This window comes from Manis javanica, chromosome 6 (genome assembly GCF_040802235.1).
Source record: "Manis javanica isolate MJ-LG chromosome 6, MJ_LKY, whole genome shotgun sequence".
NCBI classification, from domain to species: Eukaryota; Metazoa; Chordata; class Mammalia; order Pholidota; family Manidae; genus Manis; species Manis javanica.
The window spans coordinates 25623850-25637201 of record NC_133161.1 but is presented as its reverse complement, the minus strand read 5'-3'; the positions used below and the strand labels follow the sequence as shown (position 1 = coordinate 25637201).

Sequence of the window (13352 nt, the reverse complement as noted above, 5' to 3'; positions counted from 1 at the left end):
AATTACAATTAATGTGGGGCAAAATGGCACTGTTTGGCATAAAATACCAATGTGATGATGTCTATCTTAAAAATCAAGTAACAGTATTAAAGTACTTAAAATTTTTAATTAAATAAAAATTATTAAAAGAGTCCTTTATTTATGCCAGATAAAAAAAAATGGAGGGGTTGGCCTACATAAAATATGTTTAGACTACTAGACCATATTGCATAGCCAATTTTTTTTAATTGGAAAGAAACTTGAATGCAAAAAGGAGTAAAATTAAAGATTAATTAACCCATACATAGCCAAACATCCTAACCTTCCACAGCTCTTGATGGAGGTAAATGCTTTGTGAAAGGCAGCCCTTCCCTTTGGTGAAAACCCACTGAGAAGCAGATTCTTAGTTGGCACTGAGCCAATAATGGTATCACAGGAGATCAGAGGGACTCAGGCTTTGTCCCTTGTAACTTCTCAAATAATATTTTTTTCCCTAGCAATTGCATTTACTTTAGTTTAAAATCCTGTAAGTAATCATAGTAAGTAGAACTTTCCAACAGTTATTCAAAGAAAATATGATATCATAGAGACATGTTTTACTTCCTTCTTCCATTATTTGGATCCAATCTGTATATTGTATCAATAAGATTCCTTCTAAGTCGCCCCAAAACAAATTTTCCTATTCTACTGTTGTTCCATCACTGACCAAGCATTATTCTTTAAATCAATTTTCTGTGTAACATTGATACTAATACTCAAATATAAAAGCAAGTAAAGGCAAATGAGAGAAGCATTAAGTCTTAGTTTAAAAATTTTAGGTACTTTAATATTGTAAATTTGAATTTTTAGCAAACTTACCAGACTATAATTTTTCTATATGAAATCAATTAAGGAAGATCATGCATTTCTGTATGAAAAGTGAAAAGCTAAGATAGAAGGATTTTAAAAGAGAATACATCATTGATTTGGCTCTCTTGGCAACCTATTACATTTTAGCTCCAGCAAAGAAATCAATTCAGTGGACACATTTAAGCCTTGAGTCATGGCACTTTCAGCAATTATTTTCTTGATTAGTAGTTGAAATATAAAAGGTGTCAAAACAAGGTTTGCTTTGTGAGAGTCATAAAACCCTTAAGATCGGTCAACAAAAGGGAAACACTGAACTTTACAGTATAATCTTTCTGATTTATGTTCACATTTTTAGGAGATCTGATTTATATTCATTTTTAACTTAGTATGTGGCAAGGGTGTGCTTAGATATTATTACTGCAACAAACTGATCTGTAACAGAGAAATTTTGAACTGTCAGATTAATAAAATGTTAATATTTGGCCCAAGGTAATTAAATTTGGACTTCAAAATTATTTGTCCTTCAGTGATTATATTTTCAAGTAGCGATATGCAGTCACTTCCAAGGCCCCAGTTGGCCCAGTGTGTTTTAGGACTAGCTTCTTGTGCACATCTTCAAGAACTCAGTATCGGTCTGTGAGCATCCACCTTTAGGAGAAGAGTAGGTTTTCATTCCCACTCTCAGACAACAAAGCAGCTGATTAGCTTCTTTTGTATGAGAGCGAGGACAGGTGTGGTGAGGCGCGTGAGGCCCCTTGGAGTGCTCTTCCTTCTCAGGAAGGCGCCCCCTGGAGGTTGCAAAGTGTTCACTAGGGTGGCCCCTTTTAGGCAGTGGAGCGTGGGGTAGTTTCCATGATTCCCAGATGTTCTTTTTGGAGGAAAGATATATTCACTCTCTGACAAGACTTCCATTAATGTATATATTGGACTTCATAAAAAGAATTTTATTTATAACATAAAAGGATTTGACTGCTAAAAAGAAGTTAAAGGTAAATAATCCAATTCAACCTTTTCATTTTAGAAATAAGGAACTGAGACTAAAAACTGGAATGAAAACCTAGTTCTTTGAGAATGAAGAGGAAGGGCCACCCCTCAGAGGTCCAGAGACACTGAAGGAGGCGGATGGCGCCAGGGCAGAGGGTCGGAGTTAGGTATTGAAGTGGCAGGAGGAAGAATCCATGCTGCGGGCAGAGGTAGTGATGCATGCAAAGGCTGGGAGAAGGGAAAAGGGATGAGGATGAGGTGCAGGGAACAGTGAGAAGTTCAGTGTTGCTAGGAATAATGGCTGAGAATTTGTGTTCTTAAAAAAAGTTTAATGTCAAGTTTATTTTTTGAAGAGTGCTTCATTAGGACAATATGTATTTAGGTAATATTTGACTCTTAGGCAATAAGAGATCTACTTATTCTGAGTGTAGTAATATTTAAATACATATTATATTCGTCTTTTATTTGTTCAGTAATATTTATTGCTCACCCCCTTTGTGCCAGGAACTGTGCTACATGTGCTAAATGTATGGTGGTGAGTGAAACAGTTACTGGCCCACATCCCCAGGGAGCTCACACTGTAACAGAGAACTTGATCAAGGAAACAGGCGTTGCTTAGACTATACCACGACAGCACTAAAACAGGGAAAGTGGGGGTTGCTTATGAAAACAAAAAGAAGTATGTCATGCTGACTGCGGAAGGGGTCGAAGTACATGCCCTTGAAGAAAGTTTTAAACTGAACCCTGCAAGTGGATGTGGCAGAGGGGGGAATGTTGGAGGACGGGGAGAGTTGCATATCCAGAGGAAGCTGGATCAGTGTTGAAACTTGACATGAGAGACTTACCATAGTGGTGGTAGTAGAGTGTGGCTGCGAAGAGTTGCGAGTAGACGTGGGCAGACAGGTCAGAGGGGCAATGAAGGGACACATAATGAACAGGCTTAAAGGCCAGTGATTGTCAGAGAGCACCTTGTACAAGCAGGCCTGACACAATGCCCTGAGGGCACGAGGGGTGACTGGAGGTACAGGAAACTAATCTAAACTTTGTGGCTTCTTCTTTCTGCGGGTGGCTTTTTTGCTCTCTTCTGGCATCTCAGCTGCTTTTGCACCTCAAATATATGATAAATACACCTGCCAACACCTTCTGCATTTACACATTAAAGATTGAGTTATTAGAGAGAGAAAGACACTGACTTCCCTGTTTCAGTTCCAATATCCCAGGAAAGGGCCTGACATGGTCAGATGACCATACTTGCATCTCTCAGATGTGGCCAGAGGGCATGCAAAAATTGAAATAGCAAAGAGCTTCCACAGACACCTCTGAGTTTATTATGCAGGAAAACTGTGGGGGCATTTCCCAGGATGAGGAGATATGAACAGGAAAGCCACAGGTCTTCATTTCATTGACTAGCAAGGTTGTAATGATTAAAAAGGTAATACATGGAAAACAAGAGTGTACTTGACATGCAGCCAGTAGTCAGTAATTGCTTTTAACTGATTATTTTAGCTGCTTAAATATATCAATAAAGAGACTGAAGTTTTTACAAGGACCCCTTGTTTTGTCTTAACAGCAGCCACGTACGCTTTCTGGGAAGTACCCCCACACAGTTTACTGTCCTAATACTGGCTCTGACAAATTAACTAAAGTTCAGCCAATTAATTCCACGCCTGGAACTCTTCCAACTGGGAAAGAAACAGAAAGGCATGGAGAATAGCTCCACTTTAGATAGAACACAGGAGCTGTTGGTAGCTATGCTTCCAATGAGGAAAAAGGCACATGGAAAAGCAATTTGTAGCTAGGCAGGCGAATGAAGGAGACGCAGAAAGAGAAACCTACCAGAGCCCCGGAGCCGACTCTGTTCCTGAAATCCAGCTGCCCCTCAATCCTTGGGGTCACTGAAGTACTCCAGTGCTTTTTCGCTGTTAGGTTGAATTATGATCCAGTTACATGCAATCAAATTTGTCACTGCTAATACTCATTCCCTGTCCCCAAACACTTCTGTACGCTTTTATCTACTCATATTGCCCAACCCTTAAGAAAAAATCTTCGGGGGTGGGCAATATGGTTAAAGGTGGTCAAATGTTACTAATTTCTACTTATAAAATCAATGAAGTCATATAATGTACAACATAGTAACTATAGTTAGTAATACTGTATTGCATATTTGAAAGTAGGAAAGTGGATCTTGAATGTTCTCATCAGAAGAGAATAAAACATGTTACTATGAAAAAAGAAAAAAGTCTTATATATCATCACAGTGAAATTTTAATGTACATTTTAAAACAAGGAGAGTAATTACAGGTAGAACCTTAGCAGCAGAACTTTCTACAAAATTGTTAGTTTTCTCCATCTTGGAGTTTTTAATATGTGTAAGGCCTTTTTCTCATTTTCAGGCAATAAACAAGAAAATGTGTCCACAACCCATACATGTTTTTATACCTAGAAAGATTTCCTCTATAGACCTACAAAGAAAGGGAACAAAGAGGGGAAAGTCATGCCCCTTTCACATCTCAGACACTTAATTATCAGAGATCAGTTTGAAGCACAGCCTTTCTCTGAAACTGTTATGGAAAGCTGACTCATATTTGCCCCCTTTTTCCTGGGTGCGCTGAGGATCCTGTAAGTGAGGGGAGTCGGGAACCTAAGTCTTTAGCTCAGGAGAACAGTTTTATGACTCCAGCACAAAGTAAGGGAGACACGTGGAGAAAACATTTCTCCTGTCCAGGATCAAGGTGAAGAGAAATGGAACAAGTACAGTTAAGGAAGATGTGGAGATCATATTAAAGAAAGATGATTAGAGGCAGTCAGTCAACCAACAAGTATCCATTTTGCACCATCTTTACGTGACACTGCTAAGTATCTAAAAAAGTAAATTGAGCCAAATTCTTAATTTGAGTTGTTCACAATATAACAGTGGGCTTCAAAATTATATATATAGGACATTGGAGGCAATAACACAGTATTTTTATTTCTAGCAAGTTCTGAAATTATTTTAAGCTCAGGTGCCATTTTGGAAAAGCAATTTAGAGCTTTGTTTTTTGAAGGTATTGTTGCTGTTCTGTAAGTGCTTATAAAAAGTTGCTACAATTTAAAATTATTAATGGGGAGATTAAGAGTATTAGAAATCTGCCATTTTAAAACAGGAAAATACATTTAGGAAGAAAACATATCCTCAGATCATTACAGCAAACTGTTTATCTAGATCACAAAGGCTAGACTTCTATTAGGGTTCTAATCCTGAGAAGAGACCTGGGTTCTAATCCTGACTCTTCTGTTAACTACCTGGAAGGGTAACCTTGGGAGAGTCCCTAATCTTTCTGTACCCATGTATCTTCATTTATTAATGCTGAAGGCACTGTTTAAATAATATAATATTAAAAAAATAGTATTTTAAATGTTCATATAATTTCCATATTAGTGATTCACATTCTTTATATTGTTTATAAAAATCTATCTTTTAATAAAAACTTCTCTTTTGCACAGGGAATTTATGGGAGAAGAGGAAATCTAAAAACTCTACAGAGGTCCAACATCACTGCTATTAATGAGTTATAATAGGAATAATGGCTTATTATAAGTACATATTGTATTTTTATATGATACATGAACTATTAGCTAAAAACAAGGACTGTGTTTAAATCTATTGTTATGTGGTCCATGCATAAAATAACTAAATGGATTTAGAATGATTGGAGAAATGACTGAAAATATTTATAGTGATTTTCCAAGTGATACACTGTGTGTGGATTTTATTCTCACATACATATTTTTCAAATTTCTATAATAAACATGCTATCCTTAAAATAAGGAAAAGTAAATTTTTAAAAGAAAATCATTCAGTTATAATTAACCAAATTGTTGCATTCACTAATGCTCCTCATTCCACCTGTATACCATAGACTGCCAATATCTTGCCCATTCTATTTTCTACTTTATTGTATAGTAGACCCACTTCCTCTCTGCTCCTTGAACTGTGCTGCTCACCAGAGTCAAAATCACTTGTTTGTTTTTTTGCCCGTGAAAGCCAGTTGTTTTTGTCTTGGTAATTACATAAAATAATTAACATTTATATAAAAATCAATGTGATGCAATTATGAAAAGGAGTTGTTTCTCTGAATATTTTATAAAGGACTGATATAAATGCAGCTGAATGCAAGTGAGACAAGTGTAAAATATTATGATTAAAAATTTAAAGTGCTTATATTTTTAGATCGCTTTACAAGCATTACGTTCTTTTTCTATTTTAATGAACTCAAACTGGAAACATAGGAAACATAAATGATGTGTTAAGGGTGTGGTTAATGCAAAAAAGATGAGGACCTTTGATCAGAAGGCACCACTCAAATTCTTGGCCTTGTCTCAAAAGACTGGCAAATAAACAATAAATTTATGTGTAGAGAATATCTAGTATATTTCTATTATAACTATTTATTTAGATGCTAGTATGTTTAATCATTCTGGGCCTCTTTACCTACTGCATTTTATACTTGAGCCTCAAATTCTTTCCCTTTTTTTCAAATCTTTCTTTAATTATCAACAAAGCATAAATATACCTGAACTATATGTAACAACCTAACAGGAAACAGCCTGAAGGCAATTATCTCAGCTGTATATATTAATAATCTGCTTTTAGTCCTATTATTCTAATTATTACTGCTTTTAAGGGAATTCATTCCTGGTCAAGTCATTCCATTCATCCAACTTTCTTCTCCCATGCATGCAGACCCAAGGCTTATTACTCTAGTTTGTAATTTGAAAATTAAAAAGTAAACATGTCTTGACCAAATTAAACGAAGAATTACTATTTCCCAGAATGGCTTGTGAGGGGAGAAATATACAGATACATAACTATTTCAAGTGCTTATTAATTCAACAAATAATCACTGGCTGTTATGCACAAGACAGTGTAGTGTGTTTCTATGTACATTTTTTAAAAAGTAAAAAAATAGAGATCTTACATAAGGAAGTTTGATAAGCCTATTGTCGTAGCATTAGGGAAAGTGTCTGATGATTTTAAACTAAGAAGTATGAAATAGACTAGGGAAAAAGTGACTTGAAATCCTATAGTACAGCTAAACATTTTTCTGATGAAAGCACTCTTCCTTGAAAAATATGAGGGCAAATGCATTGATTTTTAGAAGATAGGCAAGAAAAATAAAAAAGTAAAAATGACAAGGGAAACTCAAGATTTAGTTAATAGTTCTAATCTGTATTTGGTATCCCGAAAATTCTTCATGATTTTCTACTAAAACCTGCACACTGAAACAATGCCTGACATATTTTTCTCACTGTGTGTCTTCAGTAATGCATGCTTGCTAATGACAGCACTTGCTCATGAACCTGCCCTGCAGGAGAGCCTTTGGGGTGGAGAATTTTCTGTAACAGCAGACCTGTCATAGCTGATCTGTCAAGTTGAGTCAGACAGGCATTCTGCTCCCTGAGGATAACAAGAAAACAAGTAAAAATTAAACAAAATGCAAACATTTTCATCAAAGGCTTTTGACAAATTAGTAGGTGTCCTCACAAAGTAAAAGCAAGGGCAAAAACAAATAGCACTTCATTCACTGAAATCTTTTGATTTCAAAATTCTAAACAGATAAATTAAGTCATTTATTATGTCTTCTGATATTCAACTGCAAAAATATATGAGCTTGATATTTGGCCAACATTACATGCTTTCACACACTCCTCATACTTACTTTTCACTCCTTCTACCTCTATTTATCAAGCTTCTATTACTCTAAGGCACAGTGCTGGGCACTGGGCGAATGTAATGGTGAGCAGGAAATGACAAGGAGTTTCCCTCCAGAGCCCACAGTTTAGTGGGGGTGAGGAGGCAGGCACAGTAATGAAATGTTCACAGGAGCAAATGTGAAATCGCAATGGAGACAGATTTAATGGAGGAGAGCTATGTGATGTTGCAGCATATGGTCAGAGTATTTTATCTGATTCAGGTCTAAGACAGCTTCTATAAAGAATATCTGAAGGATTCTTCCAAGTTAACTCAACGAGGGGAGGGGAGGATACTCCAGGCAGTGGAGTCTATGTCCTAAGGCATGATGGTAGGAGGGGCTATGATTAGTTGAGAAACTGAAAGATCATTTTGGCTGAAGCAGGGAGGACCAGGGTGCTTTGGCATGCAATGCTGAAGACTGATAAGGAAGCCAGATCATGGAGGACCTTAGAGGCAGGGTAAAGGTTTTTTCCACTATCCTGAAAGATCTCTAAAGTCACTGGAGTCTTTTTTTTTTTTTTTTTGTGTGTGTGTGTGTGTGTGTACATGAATGTGTGTAGCTGCTGATGGTGGGGTTGTCATACTATTTGAGTTACATGGCATGATCAGGTTTCTTTTTCTACTGTATACATCATTTTCCAACAGACAACTGCCCTTGTTAATAATTTCTTCATAGGAGAAGAGTAATAGGAATTAAATATATAGTGGTTTATATCTACATTGTGGAAAGCATAAATATAGTATCACACATAAAGAATATATTAGATCAGTATACATAAAAGCATAATCACAAGTTTTGCATGTTTTCATTTGTGATGTAATACAAATGAATGGCTTTTTTAAACACATAATTTGTGTTGAAAAACATTACAGTTTGCTATTCTTAACATGAAGAGAATCAAGAGAGTTCATCTGACTGAAACCAATTAAATATTTGAATAATCACCTTTAAGTACATACACTGTTGCTCATGAGGAAAATAATGAATAAAATATATACCTAGAAGTATTAGTAACATTTAAGATGAATAGTGCTCTTTTTTTAGAGAATTTAGGATATAGTAAATTCTTAAGAAGGTTGAGAATATGAAAACTGAATATACTCTAAGCATTGTACACTAAATGATAATGTACTGAATAAGACATGGTAATAATAAAAATAACTTGCTCTTATGGGTGACTTTAGCAATAAAGAGAACCCAGCTCATAGATAATTATCTTTTCAAGTTAATTGAGTAATATAGCATTATACCTGTGGAATATATATGTCACAGAATTCTGGTTTTTAACTGATTGAGAGCCTGTTATGTGCTAGGTGCTTCAAGCATTTCTATACTGAATCTTTGTGAGCTAGATGTTTGTGAGAGGGGCCCTCACACAGCTTGGAGCCCAGGCCTGCTGAGGCCTGATCATGGGTAATGGAACCTCCCTTCATCCCACCTCCATGTAAACACGTGGGAAGGTGCTAATTTTGTTTTGCACTAGTTATTTGCACTTAGTGAGGAGGCAGGCAAGTAGCCAGAGTCTCCAGAACAGCCTCACTGATACCAATAATAGGGTATCAAAAAACTCCTTGGAAATGGCAAAGGAAGCTTCTCCTACCTGGGGGATCCTTACTCCATTCAGGCAGTATCATCTGAAGCTGCATAATTCCACTGAAATACTGAGGGAATATAAGAAGCCATGCCTGTCTCTGAAACCTAATGTAACTGTTCTGTTTTTCCTATCTCTGTAAATTGCCTAGCCATTTGCCACTAAAACCTTGTATCTTTCTGTTGATCATATTACCATTCCATTGTGACAACATAGAAATTATTACACTCACTTTAGAAATGAAGACACGAAGTCTCTGAACATTATAGTAATTTATCCTAATAAAGCAATAGTATTGAGCAAGAGTGTTGATAGCACAGTTATACAGAAAAAGAAATCAGAGCTCCATAAATGTGTAACTATAACATATAAGTGGAGAAAATTTAAGTTGTTTCTTTCCTAAATCAATTTCACTCACCTGTATAAGGCCAGCATTAAGCAATGAGCCATACACATAGTAGCCATGTAATAAATATCTAAATTTGTAAATATTCAAAATGCCTTTTGATCAGAATTATTTCATTATTTAATTAAAGTGAAATGATGTACTTTGGTTATTCTGGGAGCATATTATAGGTAATATTTTTGTGAGGATATATTTAGATGAGATTTATATTTAAACTGTTGGACTTCAAGTAGAGCGGATTGCTCTCTATATTGGGGGTGGGCCTCAACCAATCAGTCAAAGGCCTGAATAGAACAGAAGACTAACAACCTTCACCCAGCAAGAGGGAACTTTTCTAGCAGACTGTCTTCAGATTTCAACTGTAACATCAAGTCTTCTCTGGTCTCTGGCTTGTCAGTCCATCCTGCAAAATTTAAACTCTCCAGCCTCTTTAACTGAGTGAACCAATTCATCAATAAATCTCTCTCTCCACACCCCCACCGCCCACACACACCCTATTAGTTCTCTTTTCCTAGAAAACCCTAACTAATATAGTCAGTATTAGCATAACCTTTTTAGGATATAAACGCTTCAATATATACAATATTAAATGGTTTATAGACTATAAAGGTGGGATAGAAAGAACATGGAATAGAAAAGTCATGGATATCACCTCACACCAGTTAGGATGGCCACCATCCAAAAGACAAACAACAACAAATGTTGGCAAGGATGTGGAGAAAGGGGAACCCTCCTACACTGCTGGTGGGAATGTAAATTAGTTCAACCATTGTGGAAAGCAGTATGGAGGTTCCTCAAAAAACTCAAAATAGAAATACTATTTGACCAGGAATTCCACTCCTAGGAATTTACCCTAACAATGCAGCAGCCCAGTTTGAAAAAGACATATGCACCCCTATGTTTATCACAGCACTGTTCACAATAGCCAAGAAATGTAAGCAACCTAAGTGTCCATCAGTAGATAAATGGATAAAGATGTGGTATATATACACAATGGAATATTATTCAGCCATAAGAAGAAAACAAATCCTACCATTTGAAACAACATGGATGGAGCTAGAGGGTATTATGCTCAGTGAAATAAGCCAGGTGGAGAAAGACAAGTAGCAAATGATTTCACTCATCTGTGGACTATAAGAACAAAGGAAAAACTAAAGGAACAAAACAGCAGCAGACTCACAGAACCCAAGAATGGACTAACAGTTGTCAAAGGGAAAGAGACTTGGGAGGATGGGTGGGAAGGGAGGGATAAGGGGGAAAGGGGGCATTATGATTAGTGAGTATAATGTAGTGGGGGGGACATGGGAAAGGCAGTATATACAGAGAGGACAAGTAGTGACTCTACAGCATCTTACTACGCTGATGGACAGTGACTATAATGGGGTATGTGGGGGAGACTTGGTAATGAGGGGAATCTAGTAACCACAATGTTGCTCATGTAATTGTATATTAAGGATACCAAAATAAAAAAAAAAGAAAAGTCATGGTGAAGTCATGTCCAAGACCTCACTTTTCCATGTATTCATTCATTCATTCATTCATTCATCAAATACTTCCCGAGTATCTATAATAACCCAGGCACTGTTCCAGGAGGTGAGGGTATAATGGAGAATGGGGTTGACAAGCTCCTTGCTCTTATGACCCTTCCATTCTAGTAGAATAGATGGACATATATAAGTAAACAAGGAAATGAACTTACTTTCAGAAAGTAACAACTATTAAGAAAAACAAAATGGGTAGATATGATAGAGAGTTCTTCAGATTGGGTGATTATGGAGGACTTCTCTGAGAAGGTGACTTCTGAGTGGAAAGCTGACTGAAATAAAAAGGCTGCCATACCAAGATCTGGGGCAAAGGAAACAAGTGCAAAGGCCCTAAGGTAGGGGAATGTTTGCCCAGGGGACAGACCGTAGACAAATTACTTGGCTTCTCTGAGCCATGGTTTTCACATCTATAAAATAATGGTGATGAGATACTCTTAAAGGGTTGTCAGAATTAGAGATAATGTTTATGAGGTCAGAAGCACAATTATGGCACATAATGGACCCTGCAGAAATAGTAGTTATACAGGTAATGCAGCAGAAGGAGAGACAATTTAAACTAGGAGTAGAACATAGAGAAATGATTTACAGGGGTATTGTTTTTTTCAGCTTTACTGATTATATTGTGTAAGTTTACACAATTGACATATTGTGTAAGTTAAAGGTATACAACATGATGGTTTGCTACACATATGTATTATGAAATGATTACCCCTCACCAACAGTTCACAAGGGTCCCAATTTCTCTACATCCTCACTGACACATTATTTTTTGACAGTGGCCATCCTAGTGGTGTGAGGTAAGACATCATTTGAAGGAAGAATTTTTATGTATGACTACAAAAGGCATGTGGTGGACTAAACAACAATGAAAAGAAACCTTGAAAAGCAATCTTGTGGGTAGGATGATTCTAAAGCAAAAACACAGATAAATAGTACAAGATTTTCTAAGTTAAAAAAATATTCACATGAATGTGAATATTTCTCTGATGATGGTATTTGATTAGGTGTCCACACAGTGAAAAGACACAAACCTTCTGCAAATAACTTATGACCATTTCAGATTATCCTCTGGGGAGTAAAGTGACCAAGTCAAACAAAATACTTCAACCAAGAAAAAGTGCTCTCCCAGGTCCACATGATAATTTCACATGTATGTGGATTAGCTTAACTGGGAAGGGTTTTAAGAGGAATGGACACATGCTTCCAGTTGTTTCCTCTATCCAGGTGGAACATGTTGGCAGCTAATCAGTGTGCTCCTATCTAGAAATACCAGTATGTGCTATTCCCACAGGTTCTTCCGCAGAATATCTATCAGGAAGTATACTACGGAGAAAAAGCCACTGCTTACAACCCTTGGAGTATGATATTTACACTGAGTTTGAGCTGGATCATATTAAATATCAAATGAAAAAAATGATAAATACAGTTAATTTTGGCCACACACAGAGATGGCAACACATTTCCATACTAAATTTTAATTGCCATGAGGTCACAGGCCGTGACTTTTTTTTTGACCGTGTACATACTCCCGAAGACTAGTTCCTTCCATGCCGGGCACTTCCCGAGCACTGAAGAATATTTGCTGTATGGATGAGTGAATAAATGTTGCTTTATCACCAGGTTTCCTATAGGATACACACAACACACATCAAACTAGGATAATTAAAAATCTAATCAGGTGTAGGTGTGGTGTTGGGTAAATGGACGGGACAGTGCAGGAACTCACGTGAAAGGGACATTGGGAAGTGGAGGTTACCGGAACTCAGAAAGGAGGAGCGGGCCGGCCTGTACACAGCAGAGCTCTTCCTCCTATATCCTTCCAGAACTCCCATTTGCCAATCCCTTTTTGAGGGCACAGGATCTGTGTTGATGGGGTTCATACGGATTAGCTTCAAGGGGCAGTGACCAGTGGGGAGAAGGCTGGAGGGCAGATCTGGAAGGGCAAACAGACACAGCTGGCATTGTTGCCTTAGCTGGACTGTTGCGCTGATCTCCTGACCAGCCAATCTGTTAACGGCACACATGAGCAGTGTGCACTCACACACTCGTACATGCGTGCACCCACACATCATACATCCCCTTCCTTTAATCACTGTGGCTTGAGTGCTGTTTCAAAAGGAACATAGGAACAATTTATTTTGAAACTAGAACAGAAGACATAAATCGGATGTATATGTCAAATATTTTAAAACTGTAGGTCCATATTTTATTTGTATGGCTCTCAGTGAAGAAGGAAGGAAGGAGAGAGACAAAGGGAGAGTGAG

The 13352-nt window shown here is 37.2% G+C and overlaps 1 protein-coding gene across 1 annotated transcript in view; it reads right to left on the bottom strand.

The window, feature by feature from the left end:
* Positions 1-7083: 7083 nt before the first annotated feature.
* Positions 7084-13352, bottom strand: part of POT1 (protection of telomeres 1) — a 124215-nt gene continuing 117946 nt past the window's right edge. Inside the window, exon 21 of the mRNA XM_037023491.2 lies at positions 7084-7249. Coding sequence (XP_036879386.1) covers positions 7230-7249 — 20 coding nt within the window. The 3' untranslated portion in view covers positions 7084-7229. The remainder of the gene's footprint in view (positions 7250-13352) is intronic.